The 17,644-nt window shown below is 37.1% G+C and overlaps 1 protein-coding gene across 14 annotated transcripts in view; it reads left to right on the top strand.

The window, feature by feature from the left end:
* Positions 1-17,644, top strand: part of EP400 (E1A binding protein p400) — a 48,206-nt gene that overhangs the window by 5,994 nt on the left and 24,568 nt on the right. For 12 of the 14 annotated variants that reach the window (XM_035340593.1, XM_035340603.1, XM_035340599.1 and 9 more), the window contains exons 3-22: positions 2,895-2,982; positions 3,408-3,515; positions 4,219-4,598; positions 4,873-5,172; positions 5,902-6,087; positions 7,498-7,638; positions 7,752-7,830; positions 8,277-8,329; positions 8,813-8,870; positions 9,539-9,628; positions 10,910-11,017; positions 11,734-11,927; positions 12,113-12,290; positions 12,874-13,010; positions 13,385-13,554; positions 14,027-14,201; positions 14,599-14,735; positions 15,417-15,603; positions 16,572-16,738; positions 17,380-17,534. In XM_035340593.1, the coding sequence (XP_035196484.1) occupies positions 2,895-2,982; positions 3,408-3,515; positions 4,219-4,598; positions 4,873-5,172; positions 5,902-6,087; positions 7,498-7,638; positions 7,752-7,830; positions 8,277-8,329; positions 8,813-8,870; positions 9,539-9,628; positions 10,910-11,017; positions 11,734-11,927; positions 12,113-12,290; positions 12,874-13,010; positions 13,385-13,554; positions 14,027-14,201; positions 14,599-14,735; positions 15,417-15,603; positions 16,572-16,738; positions 17,380-17,534 (3,091 nt within the window). The remainder of the gene's footprint in view (positions 1-2,894; positions 2,983-3,407; positions 3,516-4,218; positions 4,599-4,872; positions 5,173-5,901; positions 6,088-7,497; positions 7,639-7,751; positions 7,831-8,276; positions 8,330-8,812; positions 8,871-9,538; positions 9,629-10,909; positions 11,018-11,733; positions 11,928-12,112; positions 12,291-12,873; positions 13,011-13,384; positions 13,555-14,026; positions 14,202-14,598; positions 14,736-15,416; positions 15,604-16,571; positions 16,739-17,379; positions 17,535-17,644) is intronic. The other 2 variants (XM_035340604.1, XM_035340596.1) reach the window with 1 other exon arrangement.

Here is a 17,644-nt window from a genome sequence, read left to right as displayed (position 1 = left end):
TCTGACAAATGGGAGGTTACTGGCAGTATTTCACAAATGAGGTGCACAGCAAAGGGGCTTGCACTGGCAGCAGTTTGTTACAGCCAGGGCTGACTTGTTTAGCAGCTAGACAGGCTTCATCTGAGCTGCTTAAAATGAGTAATATTGTGTCAGGTTATTTATTACAGTATTTATTACAGTTTGTCATTATGTTCTGGCGACACCAACGAAGAAGTACTTCTGAAAGTTGTATAGCATCTCAGAGGTGTTTTGGGGAAACTGGCAGGTACATGCTAGAAGTGTACAAAATTCTCCGTAATTGTACAAAACTCTCTAATTTCAGCCCAAAGTGCTACCGGGAAGCATCATCTCCTCCCATTCATCTTTTTCTTCCTAACTGTTTGTAGAGAAATAACGTGTCCTAATCAGCATCATCATTCAAATTTGAGTGCGTCAATGTAGCACTCAGAATGATTATTGTGGGTGTGCTGCATAATCATGACCTCTGGAGAACCATATTATTTTAATTAAACTTAGGACAATTTTAGTCTAACAGAAGCAGTATGTGACTGCAGTTTATAAAGGCATAACATCTTCGCTCTTTGAAGTGTCTGGCCTAAATTACGTGGTGATGATGCAGACGGCTGGGAGGCATACACTTCAGAAAATGTCAATCAGAAATCCTGAAGTAGACAGGCAGCCTGAAAATGTGAGAATGTGATCATCCAGAGTATGAGTCCAGGTGCATAAGAAGCATTTGAAGCAGCCTGGGGAACGTACCTTCTCAAACTGATGTCCAGAAAGCATTTGATCCAAACTGCACATGAGCAGAATTTGTTAATTAATTCAGGACCCTTGTACAAAATACATTTTTTGTGATCTATTGAATAGTTTTCTAAATGCTTAAGTCTGTGATGTGCTGCCAGATATTGGCGGTTGGACTTGAAATATGCTGCATGTTTGCCTTATGGTAAAACAAACATTGGAAAACGTGATCCATGTTGAGTGAGATATTACAGTGACCTGAGGGATGAATATCAGCCACATATTCTTAAAACCAAAACTGACATCTAAGAGTATAGACATATTGCTGGAGTGGTCACAAATGTCCTCACAGCAGCAAAGAGATTAAATGTTAGTAATTTGTAGCTATTGATGGAATCTGAGGGAATGAGATACATGGAGCTCAAAGAGGAACGTTTCAAACGCAGACATTTTAGATGGCAATGTTGGTGTTTATTAATGCTCTTCAGTGAAGCACTGGAAATGTGGGGTTGTGGCTGTTACAGCTTATTTCAATATGGACCAGTGTTTATTTCCTTAGGTTTAATTTGCAAAATTTCTATGGCAGAGTTTTTATTAAAATTCAGAGAAAAAAAGACGCGTGAGTGAAGTAGAAGATTCTTTGGGGAAATTGCTGTATTTGCTCTGATGTTATAGTAACTTTTCACAAAACCCTCACTACGTTGATATGGTATCTCACCAACAGCAGATTGCACTTAGAGAGCTTGAGTGGTAGATGAGTTCATTTTCCAGGGCATAGAGGCTGCAATACATAAAGGCTGCCTCTGTATTTTCTGATAGAAGCTCTTAAGCCCTTTCTTTGGGTAGCCCTTATTTTTCTCATGTTAAGTTTCATATAGTTTCATTGATTATAACATGGCTAAACGTTGAGGAGAATTAAAAAATATGATTCAGAAACTCACTGAAAAGAACTGGGCTCATACAAACACTGATTGGCATTAATAATTTGCCAGTAGTGCTGAGAGCCTAAAGAGCATGGAAATCATCAAATTCACAGACTAGTTTCTTACAGTAATCCTGCATGCAAGTCTGCCATTTGCACAAGTTTTCTAGAATGTATCAGCTGACATCTTGGTCAATATTAATTGTAATAATTTAAAAATAAAGTTATTATGCACTGCATAACCTTACTGAAGCTAAGCTCCAAACTGCTGAATGAAAGCCCTGAGATGTCTTTTCTGTCTCAATACCATCAGTGCTTGTCAAGGCCTGATAATTCATGGTATTTAGGTGCATGATATTTATCCTCAGGTAAAATGTCTAGTAATTTCTGACATGCTCTGAGGTGACATTAGCACTATAGCAATCATGTGTTTTTCATCATAAACTTACTTCACTGTACTCATTTTGCCAAACAAATACGAGTCTAGCCTCTGGAAAACTGGAACTGGAGTTTACAATTTTGCTGAGATTCTTTTATTCCCACTCTTCTGAGACTTAGCAGTTTTTTCTGAAATATTGCAAGGCTAAACCTCGTGGAACTCCATCCTGAAGGTGACAGTGGTGGAGACTCAACTAAACTTGAATTGTCTTTGGGATGAGAATTAATTTTTGTGTTGCTGATGTTTTGCACACGGTGAAAAGGATTAGCTTTCATGAATGCATTGACTCTCATTTCTGATTTCTGTCATCTTAGTTATGATACAGTTTATGCGTGAATTCTTTCCTCATCTAATGATGTCTAATTAATCCTGTAATGAAGTCCCACTGTTTAATTTTTCTCGTGTTAGCCTTTTATTGCAGCTATAAACTATATGAATATGTTGTTCTGACTTCATTGCAGTAGGGTTATACATTAATGCAAACATTAATTTATTTAAAAAAAAAACAAAGCAAAAACAAACAAAAAAATTGGGCAATGTAAACATGTTGCATATAACCACCTTCATCAGTTTAATTGTGATTTTGAAGTTCAGACCGAAGGAGGAATATCTCGGCAATATGGACATCTAAAACTCCCTCGCGGTTATTGAATCAGTCTTGTCTTCTTGCTTGTAGAAATGTTCTCAAGGCTTTGTTCTCTGATGGCCTCTTTAGATCCATTTGTAAGTTACGTATCGGTGCTAGACTACCTACAGATTGAACTTTTGTGATTTTTCTTTTTCCAATAGCAAACGCATACAGGGACTCCAGTTACGGGGACTGTGAACACCATAGAAATTGAAGCTTTTAATAGACAGCAGGCACTTGCACCAGCAGGTATGTTTCTCGAGCAAAAGTTCTTTTTTATTCTTTATCTTATTTCATTTTCCAAACAGTTGACGGAGCCCACTGTTCAGTAACTATTGAAACACGGTTTTGCCTCACCTTGGAAACTGGCAGATTGGTAGGACTATCTATTGTGAATGGTGCTGTGTGAAGAGGGCACACCACTCGCAATATATAGGACCGGACCTGGCAAGCATGGAGATGTTGTTAGGTTGCTTGTTTTGGCTGAGAAGATTGGAGCTGGCCAACTGGAAGTGAAAAGGATCCTGCCCTTGGAGCATGCTCTTCATAAATGCTACACATGTATAGTAGTCGTAGCTTTCTGAGCTGATGTTGGAATCATGTGTAGTAGTTTGCTTTGTGAAACTGAACCCATTCCATTGTACCATGCCATAAATGGAATTTGAATATCACAGATTCGTCTAAGAGACCACGAATTGAAGTGGGCCGTCATGGGATGGTTTTTCAGCATCCGGGTGTGGCTTCCGGAGTTCCTCTTCAACAGCTAATGCCAACGGCACAAGGTACTGTGTCACCACATGCCAATTGCACATTAATTTAACAAGGAGACGTTAGTGATGGGACTAGAAACTTGGGCTTCCAGCCTTCCAAGATCCTAGCTCCACCACCTACTTCTCCATGTAAATTAATACTTGGTATGCAATGCCTGGTTTGTTTAAGGAGCTGAGTGACGGGCTCCAAAAGTGCATGTGGGCATGGAAATACGTCACAGGTGCTGATGCAAAATGGTTAATTTGAGAATTCTGGACCTGAGCCAATGGATCGTGAAATGGAAACCTCCTAATTTGCAACATTCAAGACAAATTTTTATTCATTATTCGTGCCAAGCTTTAGATTGTGTTAGAGTGAATGTGTTAAGAACTAAATATTATTTAGACTTCATGTAGTTATTTTAGGTTAAATTTCCATTAGCTCACCAGTCTTTTTTTTTTTTTTAAGTATAGGAAATTCAGAAGACGTTTAATGACTTTTTTTTTTTGTAGTTGCTGTGCTCCAAATTTTAGTTGCAGTCCTGTGCATGAAATACTTTGTTGTTTATTGTAATAGTGATTTATTTTGTGATTGTGATGTGGTATTTTCAAGTGATGGTGTCTTGTGGCAAAGTAAGTAACAAATGAGTCTATTTGCAGTCAATTTCCTCTTTATATTAGTAAAAAAACATTGAACCTTTGAATTTCATCTGAGTTGTTTCCTTTTACTTTGTAGGTGGAATGCCTCCCACTCCTCAAACCGTACAGCTGACTGGACAGAAACAGAGTCAACAGCAGTACGACCCATCGAAAGGCCCTCCTGTGCAGAATGCAGCAAGTCTGCATACACCACCGCCACAGCTCCCGGGGAGGCTGCAACCTGTGAATGTCCCCATGACGTCTCTCCCAGCTGCACTGCAGATTTCGCAGCAGCAACCACAGATAGTGGAATCTCCAACTCAGCCCCAGATTCAGGTGAAGATCCAACCCCAAAGCGTACCCCTGACTTCTGCTCCACTTCCAGCACCACTTCAACAGCAGGTGCCACCAGCAATCCACGTACAAGGACAGACACCAAACCAAGTGTCACAGCCACAAGCTACAGTACAACAACAGGTATGTGAACTTCACGGGGAAGAAAATGTCTGTTTCAGTGCCTAGTACGATATAAGAATATTGTTGTCCTGAAAATATGTGAAAAATGTTAGTGTTTTCGAATTCCTCTGGGCAAATGCACTTAGAAGTCGCCTGCAAACAAAAAGTCTTTCCTTACAGAAATGCAGATACAATTTTTTTTTAATAAATTAAAATCCTTATTATATTCTACTGAAATGCACATTAAGACAGCTCTGAATGCCAAACTCATCACTAACATGCGTTTCTTGGGCAGACTGTGACTCTGACACGACCATCTGCAGATCCTGCTCAGACTTCTCAGCGTCTTACGGCAAATACACTACCGCCTACCTCATCTGTTGCAGCAACTATCTCAGGCACAACACCGCCTTCTACATACCCAGTACAAACAAACAGGACCTCTCCAGCAACTAACAAGTCCCTGTCTCCTATTGCATCAAAACCCCCAGGCTTAGCAGTAGCAGTAGCTCCTAAAACACAAAGTCCAGCTCAGAATGCAGCAGCATTACCACAGGACAACTCTCAAGACAAGCTTGCTGAGCAAGTAAAGCTGGTAAGGTTTTTTTTTTTTTCCCCAAAACTTGCGACAGTTAACACACAGATAACAGTTAATGCAGGCAATGTGTTTTAATTTTGAAAACGAGCTATTACCTGCTTGTGTTTTTTTATTTTTATTTTTCTATGTTTTACTTAATGAATTTGGCTTTTACGGACATTCAGAGAAATTAAAGAAGACTCATAAGTCTTCATGCAGTCATTGCATTCTCTCTATTATGTTGGTTCTATCTACTCATTCAAGGTGTCTGCAACCTTATTTATTTTTATAACTAACTAGAGATACGTTTTGGTTATTTAACATCATAAAGATGACTTTTTATCCCCAAACAAGCCCTATTAGTAAGGAAGATATGTTTATCTTCTGGGTTTCTCTGTGGCTAAATACAGCTGCAATTTCAATTTATGAAAAAATGGATTATTTGATTATAGTCCTGTAAATTTTTGTGCTTCCAAGTGAAACTTTTTATCCTGTTATTTAACAAACTATCTCTTGTAACAAAGGTTGAAGTACTCTTTTTGCATAGCTTGAATTTAGCCTAGTATTTTTTCCATTAATGTAAAGTTCAGACATGAGTTTTGTAATGCATTTAGCGTGCTATTTCAGTGCTTTTTTATTTTTTTTTGCTGTCAATTATTTTGATGAAGTGCGAGCAATTATTATTTTTATATTTAACTACTATTCTAAGTGCATTCTGCAGCTTCTCTGTATGTGTTTCTTTTTAAGGAAAATCAAATCCATCAGCGGATAGCAGAACTGAGGAAGGAAGGTTTATGGTCCCTGAGGCGACTGCCCAAACTCCAAGAAGCTCCAAGACCCAAATCTCACTGGGATTATTTGCTGGAAGAAATGCAGTGGATGGCAACTGATTTTGCCCAAGAGAGAAAATGGAAAATGGCAACTGCTAAGAAGGTACTTCAGCTACATACAGCTTTGAATCAGAACAATTAATCTTGGTATCATTCAATTCAGTAACAAAGTTTAATTTTTTTTTTGGTACTTTGGATAAAAGTCATGGAATATAAAGCACAGATTTTTAACTTAAATGAGAAGCCATGCTGTCAGCTTTGAATATTTTAGCATTTGGCATAGACTTGATAATTTTACTGGCTACAGATGCAAATAACAGTTTGGGGTTTTGTGGTCTTTGTTCCTCTGGAAATCAAACCAGCTTATTTAGGGGACCCAGTAAATAGGTTAATTATGGCATATTTAAACATGACAGTTATTGTGCCTGCCTTACATATTGGTTACTTCCTCTCAATGAAGAGTAAATACGGAGTTTTGTAAATAAGGTCCTTTGGATGTGGTTGTCTAACTCTCCTCTAAGAAAAAGCTATAGGAGAAACCAGTCTCCATTCTTTGTCTCCACTAGGGACAGCAGTGGAAACATGGTACAGAATGGTTTCTATAGGAAAAGAAAGCAACACAGTGGGTATAATTAATTTAGTGACAGAATGAAAACTAGGGTGATATGAGATGAAATATGTAAAACTTGTTTACTTAGAATAAGCACGTATTTTCTAGGGATTCTATCAATCTTGCACATTCTTTCCATACATTTATGACCAGTTTGGGGTTATAAAGAGAGCAACTGAAGGTCATTAGTTTAAATTACTGTATTGTTTTCTGTTGTGTCTTCTGAAATAATGTGAACTCAGGACTCTCTTCCTTGTAAGCAAAATATTAAAAGAGGTGTATCATTTTGTAAAAGCTGATCTGCAATCTGAAAATAATTTAACTATGGATTTCAAGCACTCACTCCATATATGGCTAATGGTAGGTTTTTAAAAACAGGAGAAACAACAGGCAGGGCAAACATGAAATGAGCCTTCCCCTGGCAGTATACTTCAAACTTCTGGAAGTCAGCATTTTAGGGACCTCCTATTGAAGCAGTATTTAGCAGTCACTGACTTATCTGTCATTTGTGTATGCACTCCCTTTTTGAACTCTTTTTTTACCTTTGGTCTCTGACATTTTGCGGTGTGATATCTATGACTTTGTATGCACTACCTGAAAAATAAGTTTTCTTTTGTGCATTTCCTGATTATTAGAGTAGATTTTTTTCCTAATTCTTGTATTAAGAGTAGTGAATTAAGAGTTCTCTACTTGATCTTTTAGTTATAGTTCTTGTATTTTCTTTTTTCCTTCCGGTTTCATGTCTGTTGTTTTACTGACATGGTAAGCATTAGTAATAACGGAGCTAAGTGCTAACATCTATTAAAGCTACAGTCAGTATGTCTGCTACCAACTAATGTAAGCTTAAGAAATGTGATGATGTGTATTTTGAGGTAACCTGATTCAGTATCTCTTGTATCATAGATGGTAAGAACTGTGGCCCGTTATCATGAAGAAAAGAAACTTAATGAAGAGCGAGCAAAAAGGGAGGAACAAAACAAACTAAGGCGAATTGCTGCATCAATTGCTAGAGAAATAGAATACTTCTGGTCTAACATTGAGCAGGTAAAATATAATATTGACTTATTAATACTTGTGTGAGTTGCACTGTATTTTTTATTCTTCAGTAATTAATTTCTATAATTGAAGTGTTTTACTAGACTTGATTTACATTTTAGGTCGTTGAAATAAAACTGCAAATTGAATTTCAAGAGAAAAGAAAAAAAGCTTTGAATTTAAAGACAATTTCAAGGAAAGGTAATTGAATTTCATTTCATAAGAAATTCAATATAAATGCTGTTACTTGGTGGCAACAGAACTGTGCAAAACTGTGCAGTGTTTTTCTGCTAGAGTTAGTTAGTATTAGTTCTCTGTTGGATGCTTTTAAAAGTTATTATAAACATAAAATTGTTAAGTGACTAATAGAACTGTAGAATGCTTTGGGTTGGGAGAGACCTTAAAGGTCATGTAATTCCATCTCCTCTGCTGTGGGCAGGGACACATTCCACTAGATCAGGTTGCTCAAAGTCCCATCCAACCTGGCCTTGAGCACTTCCAGGAATGGGTTATTGACAACATTGCTGGGCATCCTGTTGCATTGCTTCACCACTCTCTGAGAAAATAATTTCATCTTAATTTCTAATCTAAATCTGCACATATTTAGTCTAAAACCATTACTTACATCAAGTGTGATAATTTTCCAGGTAAGGATGCTAAGCCTTCAGAAGAGCTTTTATTGGAAAAAGAAAGTGAAATGGTAAGTCTTCTGAACCTGAGCTAGTCAGCCTGGTCACACTGTGCTTTTTCATATAGTGTTGCTTGTTCAGGTCAACAGTAGCTGGTAAAGTACTCAGATCACAAGGTAAAGCCGAATGGAATGGATATGATCCAAAGGGAATTTTCAGTTTTAAGCTTTGTTGAAAACATGCACGTTAGCTAGAATTGCAGGGCTTGATGTGTGCCATGAAATACCTTAATCTTTGTCCTTAATGGTGAAAATGAGAATTTGGAAACAAATGCTGGGGAGAAGGTAATCGGTTTTGACACAGATAGTGTATGTGCATGTCCAGTTTCCTTTTATTGTGTTTTGTTTTTCCATGACCAGAAAAGTGCTAATAGATATTAAATGTCTATTAGTTATTGCTGCTGTCATTGCAAAGCACTCATTTTCTTTAAAACTGCAAACAAAAAAAATATTTTGCTTTCTGAGATCTTAAATATTTTAATTATTGAATGCTAGGGTTCTTCATCATCTGGAAGGAAAAGAAAGGCAAGCACATCTTTGACTGATGAGGAAGGTATGTCATTTTTAAAAATTGTTTATCTATAGCATAGTACATAAGTTATGCATTAAAACCCCGAGGCCATTGTTTTTCAATCTGTTTCTGCATGGACTTGCTGCCTTTCCCCCAAAAATACCAACCCTAATCCACTTCTTAGAGAGATTAGAAAGTCAACTGTGGAAAGGAGCTTCAGTGAAAATTTGGAAATAAAACTTTCCCTGGAATCAAACTGCCATCTTTGGTAGATTTAAATTCTTCTTATTCCTTTGTTTTTCAAAACTTACCAGTAGTCTTAAACTTCTTTTGAGGCTTTCAGACTGAATAACACATCTACATTAGTGACTTTCTTGTGAAGACATCTATGGCACGTTTCTGACAAAGAAAATTCCCAGTTTAAAACTACAGAGTGATCTACCTCTGGGGACTACTGTCAACCAACAGTAGACAGTTAAAGACTGCCTTTTGTCTTGAGACAGAAATTCTTTTCTCCCTTTCATATTTTTTTTAGTTTCTAGGTATAGCTGCTGTCAGATTTTCTTGATTTCCGTATACATGTGCCATTCTTTTTGAATCCTGCTAACTTGTAATATTTTACGGTAGTACACTTCAAGGGTACATAGTTATAAACTTCCAGAATTATTTTGTAACTTGAATGACACAGTTAGCATTTCTTTTGATTTTAGTTGAAGATGAAGAAGAAACAATTGAAGAACAAGAAGCTAAAGAAGGAAACATAAACCATCAAACTGAATTGTCTAATCTAGCCAAAGAAGGTAGGCACGTAGCTTGATTCTTCTCTGGTGGGCTCTGAAACAACAGAATGCAGGGGGGTTGGACCCGATGAGCTTTCGAGGTCCCTTCCGACCCCTACAATTCTGTGATTCTGTGGTAAAAACATGCAGCAGTTACTGTACTTGTAAATAGGCTTATAGATGAAAAGTTGAATGCATTGAGGTATTCAGTCATGTATAACCCGTGTTATTTTTCTGATTGGGAAGTTCTAGCAGTTAGTTTATGATGATGGACTTCTGTACTTCATAAAGCAGTCCATGTACTTACCTAGTTATTATGCAAGGTAGCTTGAGAAAATAAGTCTCTGTTGAATCATGGTTTTTCTTTAAAACCTCAACCAAAAGACTCTCAGTCTAAGTTCTAGGTACATATGATAAACACTGAAAAACAGAAGTATATCAGGGTAAACATAAACATTTTGTCATCAATTGTCCTGAGTATTTCAGAAGGGTTTTGTGATGCACCTGGTAAGTCTGAAATGGTGCTGACAGGCTGCTCTTGGGGGGTATAAATATTTGAAAGGTATAGGACTTTTAGGGACAATGCTCAGGCTGCTGATTTGCTTTCATTAGCAACTTAACAATAACTGCTATGCAGAACTTGATGTGTGCAAAGTGTCCCATAGGGATCACTTCAGTTATCATGGTAAAAACCTTGCTGATCTTTAGAGGCGAGCTTCCCATTAAGCTAGGCCCACTTGGCAATTAACATGCAGTTTCCTAATCCATTTGTTTGGTCTGTTTGGCAGCTTAGTGGCTGCAGCCAGCTGGCCGATTGGGGGGATTATAACTCTTGGCCGGTCAGCCAAGTTCCTAATTGGGGTGTTTCTTGATTGATTGGCCACTGACAACATGTGCATTCTTGCCTCAAGAGATCAGACAAGGGGTCATGGAGATACTGTTAAGTAGGGTTGAGGTGCAGTTCAGTTCTGAAACTTGGAACTCTTCAGTTGTCTTTCAACCACTTTGATTTGGTGCCCCTACCTTGCCAACCAGTAGCTTACTGTATGTTTGCGTGGGAGGTTGTAGTATAGTATAAAGCAACCTGAATGAGTAGGCTACATGGTGTAATGCCAAGTATGCTCTATACTCTGGGTCATTAAATAAATAGTTCCTTCCTCCAACTGGTAATTACTCCTTCAGTTAACTTCTGATTAGAGGACTGTCTTTATAAAAGTGAAGAATGTCATGAGATTAAAAACAATGGTATTATTTGTTACAAGTTTTGATATTTTTAAACTCACGTGCTTTAATGACCTTCAGCTGAATTGCCTCTGGATGATTTACTAAAGATGTATGAAGGTGCCTTTTCTGAAAATTTTCACTGGCCCCAGCCTAAACCTGACAGTGAAGAGGATAGCAGTGAGGAAGGTAAATTACTTCTTGTTTCGAAGAAAGTGCTGACTTACAGTGTGAAATAAATTGAATGGCTCTTAGGCTCTGTATTCAAAAAATGTATTAAGGGAAAACAAATATTGAGTGAATTACATCTGAAATTATTTTTAAGTGATGAGCAATGTTCTCTACAAGAATGAACGGGAAGTACAGTGGCTTTCTGAGTAAGCATATGGAAAGATGGTTATATTTATTTCTGTTATTGCTGTACATTTTTGGATAAAGGCCTTTGGAAAATTTCTCCCCATTCTTTCATTTCTTAGTTCATGAAAAAGAGAGTAATATTTGCCTGCCTTAAAGTCATGGTATGTAAAATTCTCAGCAACAATAGTGAGTGATAAAAGAGCTGCTCTGCACAGCACACTTCATAGTTATTATTACACAGTTGCCATCTGTTCTCTACTAAAGTGATGATGGAATTAAATATTTGAAGATAGTTAATAGGTAATATGAGAGGACCTCCACAGAAGCTGTGGAAAGCTAATGGTCCTGTTCATATACCTAGTGTGAACATCTAGAACGTGCTCATCTTACCGAGCTTAAGCTACTTGAATTTTAGCTTGACTACCCCAAAGATCATGTCATTGTTTGTTTTATACCCTTATCTGAATGCTAGCCATCTCAATTTCTTTGTGCAGCTGGTTCTTAAGTTTTTGTTTATTTTATATGTCAATGTCATTTTTGTCTCACAGAAATGGATGACCATATGTCTGATAGGGAGAGTCCTCAGAAAGAAGTTGTCCTCATAGACTCTCTCCTCAGCATTGACCAGTACAAAAGTATAGACAGATCAAGTCCTCCAAAGAAGCACATGCGAGACATATCAGAAGTTGCTGCTGCAGCAGAAATGCTGTTACCCAAAGGCAGCTCTAGGATAACAACAACGGTAAAATTCCTTCTTTTCTGCTACTATGTGTGTTTACACGAAGAGTGCCTTTTATGTGATTTAGCAGATTTTAGCCACAAATAACAGTTAATATTTTCTGTTTATCAAACTATAGAATATATTTGTTTTTTTACATGCTCTGTCAATTTAACTGAAAAAAAAGTGATGATGAATTCTTATTACAGGTAAAATACAATACTCCATCCCTGTTATATGGGCCTCTCAGAGAATATCAAAAGATTGGGCTAGATTGGTTAGCAAAGTTGTACAGGAAAAATCTCAATGGCATTCTGGCAGATGAAGCTGGGCTTGGCAAAACAGTGCAAATTATCGCCTTTTTTGCACACTTGGCCTGTAATGAAGGTGAGTTAATTTGTCTCAATTTTAGACAGGTACTGGGCCAACGTTGTCTTTGTGAATGGTAGACTAAGGTCACATTTTTCTGCTGAACTGTATCAGACTTTAGTTAATGTACAGAGTAGGATTATGCCAGAAAAGCTTTCTTAGGTTAAGTGTGACAAAGGAGTGCTTTCATATCAAGTATACTGTTTGACCAATCTGCTGTTACCTTCTAGGTGACAAAATTTTTCTGAAGCCTAGTTTACTAGTTTAATAAAAAAGTCTCACAAGCTGTAATGAGCTGATAGCTGCAGATGGTTACATTCAAGGAGTAAATATAATCAGCTGGATGAATGTGTCTTGTATGTCATCTCAGGTATTACTAACAGCGTTGTAGTCAGCATGGTTTAAGAAGTACAAGTAAGGCAAAAGTTGTGGGACTAATATCTTTTATTCAAAATAATAAGTAGATTAGTCATTAAATTACTTCTGTTTGATGTTGTTGGATCTCACATCTAATGATTAATTTAGTACTCTGTACTTTCAAAATCAGGGTTGAAGATAAGTCATGTGAATTATAGGAGCCTCTTTCTATTTTTAACTGTAGGTAACTGGGGCCCTCACCTTGTTGTTGTACGGAGCTGTAACATATTGAAATGGGAGCTGGAATTGAAACGTTGGTGCCCAGGGTTGAAAATTCTTCTTTATTTTGGCAGCCAAAGAGAACTTAGAGCGAAGAGACAGGTACTGTGTTCTGTGAATCTTACGCTGTTATATTTTTAATTTTAGATGGCAAGACTTTTCTCTTAACTAGCGTTAATCTGTATATTCTTTCTGTCCTGATGGAATATTAAAAAAATTGTAACACTACAAGTTGCTTTACCAAGAGATTCACATCTAACAGTTCTAGATTTTGAAAGGCATCTTTGGAACTCCCTTGGTATTGAGGACTACATGCAATACTTAACCTGCTTTCTGAACTGACTGCCGTTTAAAGACAAGTCTATCTTAGCATCTCATAGCATCTTTCTGTTCCTAATGAAGACACAGCTGGTTGTAAGATACCAGAGCATTCTGCCTTAACTTTTCTGTCTCATCCTTTGTTTCCTTTTCTGTAGGAATGGTCAGAACCCAACAGCTTTAATGTGTGTATCACCTCCTACAAGCAACTGTTCAAAGGCCACCCAGCATTTATGAAAATGCGATGGAAATATTTAATAGTAGATGAGATGCAACAAATTAAGAACATGACTGAGAAACATTGGGAAGCACTTTTCAGTCTCCGCAGGTATAGCGTGGAACATTTTTTTTTCGTATTGGCAGTATATTTTTTTTTTTCGTCATGTCACCTCAGTTTTCTGTTCAAAAGAGAACTGTAAGGATACTCTGGCCCCAATTCCTGTACTATTTACCAGCACTTGCCTATAGAGGTTTCATCCTGACTATTTCAAGACTACTTGAAACAGTCAGGATACAGGGACATGCTCAGGATCTTTTTGTTATTTCCACTGTAACACTAGAACTCCTCTTTGCTGATAATCTGCTTCAAAACAGGTTCCCTTGTATGTTATCTGCAATGAGGAAGCTAGTTTGCTGGTATATTCAAGATTAAAAAGACAATTTATCCTAGATATAATTTTGTTAGCACTACTCCTTCTTCTTTGTATCTGACAAACCTAAAGGTACAGAGTTTGAATATTGGTCTCCATAGAGTTAGCTAAATCCTGTATTGATTACAATTTTTCTTTTATTATTCGCAGCCAACATCGTTTACTTTTGATAGATACCCCTTTACATAACACATTGATGGAGTTGTGGACCATGGTACACTTCTTGATTCCGGGAATTTCCAGGCCTTATCTAGATTTTCCAGTAAAAGCAGCTAATGAAGAGAACCAGGATTATTGCCATAAACTGGTCATCAGGCTACACAGAGTATGTTGCCATTTTTTAATCATCTGCCATCCTACATTACGTGTAGAATCTGTTGGAGAGAGGAAAAAAATGTAAAAGATGTGGTTTACCTCTAGATTAGTGGCCTTTCTTAGTCTTTGTTCAGTTCAGACAGAAAGTCCACCTGTAAGCAGGGTTTTCTGCTATCAGAAAAATATAGAGGTATCTTTTAAAGATAATGTGACTCAGATTTTGAAGGATAACGTGGAAAATTCTGAACAAACAGTGCTTATACAACTGTGTACGTTCAGTATGATTGTATATGGCATATGAGGTTTGTCACATAAAATGTATTGGGTGTGAATGGGTTTAGCTTCCTGTTGTAAAATTGCATCTTTGAAGTGAGATATTTTTTTTCTTCAATTGTCAAATGTTTCAGATGATTCAGCCATTTATCTTGAGAAGATCAAAGAGAGATGTTGAAAAGCAGCTAACAAAGAAATATGAACATGTGCTAAAGTGTCGTCTTTCTAGTCGACAAAAAGCTATGTACGAAGATGTCATATTACAACCAGGGTAAGGAGTTAAAACAGGAAATAAAAATGATGTTATTTTTGGTGCTTAAGCAAGATGATATGCTTGGAATGTCATGGTTGGAGGTGTTTTAATATTTTTCTGAAACTTTCCTGCATGACCAGTGGTTAGAATACAATTAAATTGTAAACTAAAGTGATAGACAAGTGATGCTATGAACCTAGTGGAAAACAAACACTTTTACATCTGAAACCTAAAAATCAAATGTAACTATTGGTCAGTTTTGCCCCTGTTTTGTTTCAAGATTTCTCTCTAATGTGTGGTTGTTTATTTCTTAAAGCCCAAAGTGTTTCTGTCTCTTTGCACTCTTCCACCCTCCATCTTTCTCCTCTTAACTTGTGCTGTGATACCAAGTAGTTATTGAAAAGTGGAAGGATGGAACAGAAACAGAACAAAGAAAGTTGGAGGACAGGGAGATGGTAAGGTTGTATCTGACTTTAAGGTAGCACTGGTCCCTAAGCTTCATGTTCCCAGATTTATATTCACTGCAGAGTTACTTAAACCACTCTGGAAGGACCTACGTAGAGACTAAGCTTGCATTATAGACTTTTGCATGATGTATTGTGCTGCACGTTCTCACCTTGCTGATTTAGGGACATCTTTTTTTATGGCTTTGAAAAAATGTGCTTAAACTGATGTATTTCTGTATCAATTATTTGGTAGAACCCAAGAAGCCCTCAAAAGCGGGCACTTCATCAGTGTCCTGCATGTCCTGATGCAGCTGCAAAGGATCTGTAATCACCCTGACCTGATAAACCCCCGGCTTTCAAGTACCTCTTATGTATCAGAAACACTGGAATATAGAACTGCATCTCTTGTACTGAGTGCCCTAGAAAGGGATATTTGGAAGGTGAGTAGAAAAGTAAACTATTTTTTTGTTTTAGTGCCCTCATAGAATATTGGTACTTAATATTGTTGTGTTATACATCGTAAGTCTACCTGAAGTTATAAATTGAAGGAATTCACTATTCCATATCCATGCCTACCAAGCGCATACTTGCTGCATCTCTTTCGTAATAGCAGTTTGAGCTTTTCAAGTGGTTTCCAATCATGTTTTTTTCAAGTAGTTTGCAATTTTTCATGAACTACTTGGTCAAAGAGAAACTGGCTTTTTTTTTCATTGTAGCCATAGTCATTTGCAGTTTTTCTACACCAGCAACACTTTGGGTAGCACAGTGTTTATTTATAACATTCTGTTGTTTTTTTTTTGTGTGCTTTCAGTAGCTAAAGGAGAGTAGGACCTATTCTTTATTCGCATGAAAGTAAACACTGATTCAATGAGTAAATTAGTACACTTCTGTCAGTCCATTTGAAGTATCGCTATTTGTGTTATCATCAAAGGTGTGTTCTCCCTCTTCAAGATAATAATTTCCCTAGAGAGAAGCATGAGTAATAGTGATCTTTTTGGCTGGTCATATTTCATCCTTCATATTTTTCTACACCTAAATTATACACATATTTTATAGTTTGGCATTTGGGTTCCATAGTCAAAAAACACATTCTAAGAATTTTACTTAATTCTCTGGAAAGTATGGTGTATGAAGAATTGTCAAATGATGGCTTGCCTTGATTTCTTTAGTGTCAGCTAATGATTTAAATTCTCGTTTCTGATGCTGATGCATAAAACGGGACTACCATCTTAAGATATGTTTCCAAAGTCTCTAGACAGTTTTGGCTAATAATTAATAGATAAGTTTTTAAGCTTATTTCAAATTAAAAAGTAAAATATAGAAAGTGAATTTAGTGTAGAACATAGAGAATACTTAGCTGTTTGTGCTGTCACATAAAATAATAAACATTATTTTACAATACTTCTAGGAATCAGACTTGTCTCTCTTTGATCTCATTGGAATGGAAAACAAAATGACTCATTATGAAGCACAATTGTTGCCAAAACAAAAGGTTACTAGAAAATTAATTGAAGAAATCTACAGCTCCCCTCCACCACCAGCTAGGCCTAACGCAGTGAAGCTCAAACCAAGCAGGTATGTTCAACTGTCTTCCTTTTAACTAGAATTACAGGAGCAAAATGTAGTTCTGTCTGCATCTCTGGTAATGTGATTCAAGTAAATTCTCAGGCTTTGCTTTGTATTTTTTTATTCTTTCTTATTTACAACTGCAAGTATGGATTCAATTTTAATAGTTTTTCACAGTTATACAATCCTTTTGAAGTTTGTTTTTTTGATTTCCCAAAGTTTTTACTTGATTGGTGGATGTATTAGTATTTTTCTCTTGGAAAATCTCAAAGTGGAATTGGTTTTTTGATGAAAAGGAGTTAACTGATGACCTGCTGGCAGGTTGACATCTCTCTTGAAATGATACAAGGATGCCATTCCAGTTTCAAGCTAGACTGTGTAACTTGTTTACTGTAATTCTGGTTTTTTTTCTGCATTCAACTGGATGCATGGCAATGAAGATTTTCTTCTTACGTGTACTTAGCAAACTGACTTTATGGTATTTCCATAATTGAAGTTTGCCAGTGATGAGTCTTGCCAGCATCAGCCATCTATAAGCAAGAGATTAGTATCTGAGGGGTCAGTTTATGCTTTCCCTGCTGTTAGAGCTTACTTTTTAAAAGCCAGATCATGATTTTCCTATAGCCTTTGACTTTTCATGTTCTTTTCAGGTTGTTTCAACCAGTTCAGTATGGTCAGAAACCAGAGGGCAGGACTGTAGTTTTTCCAAGCACTCAGGTACAACGCACGGTGACCACAGCAACAGTAACTCAACAGGGACAAGTACGGGGAAGGTCACCCATAGCTACGGTGTCCTCAAATCAAGGTAAGAGAGTTAGGGCTTTGTTGATTAGATAGACTTCTAAATACACTGATACCAGTTAGCCTGATAATAGAACTCTTTTTCCGTCTAGCTTAATGGTCTAGAATACTAAT

The sequence above is a fragment of the Oxyura jamaicensis genome, chromosome 15, assembly GCF_011077185.1.
Source record: "Oxyura jamaicensis isolate SHBP4307 breed ruddy duck chromosome 15, BPBGC_Ojam_1.0, whole genome shotgun sequence".
Lineage (NCBI taxonomy): Eukaryota > Metazoa > Chordata > Aves > Anseriformes > Anatidae > Oxyura > Oxyura jamaicensis.
This window is presented reverse-complemented; position numbering and strand designations above follow the sequence as displayed.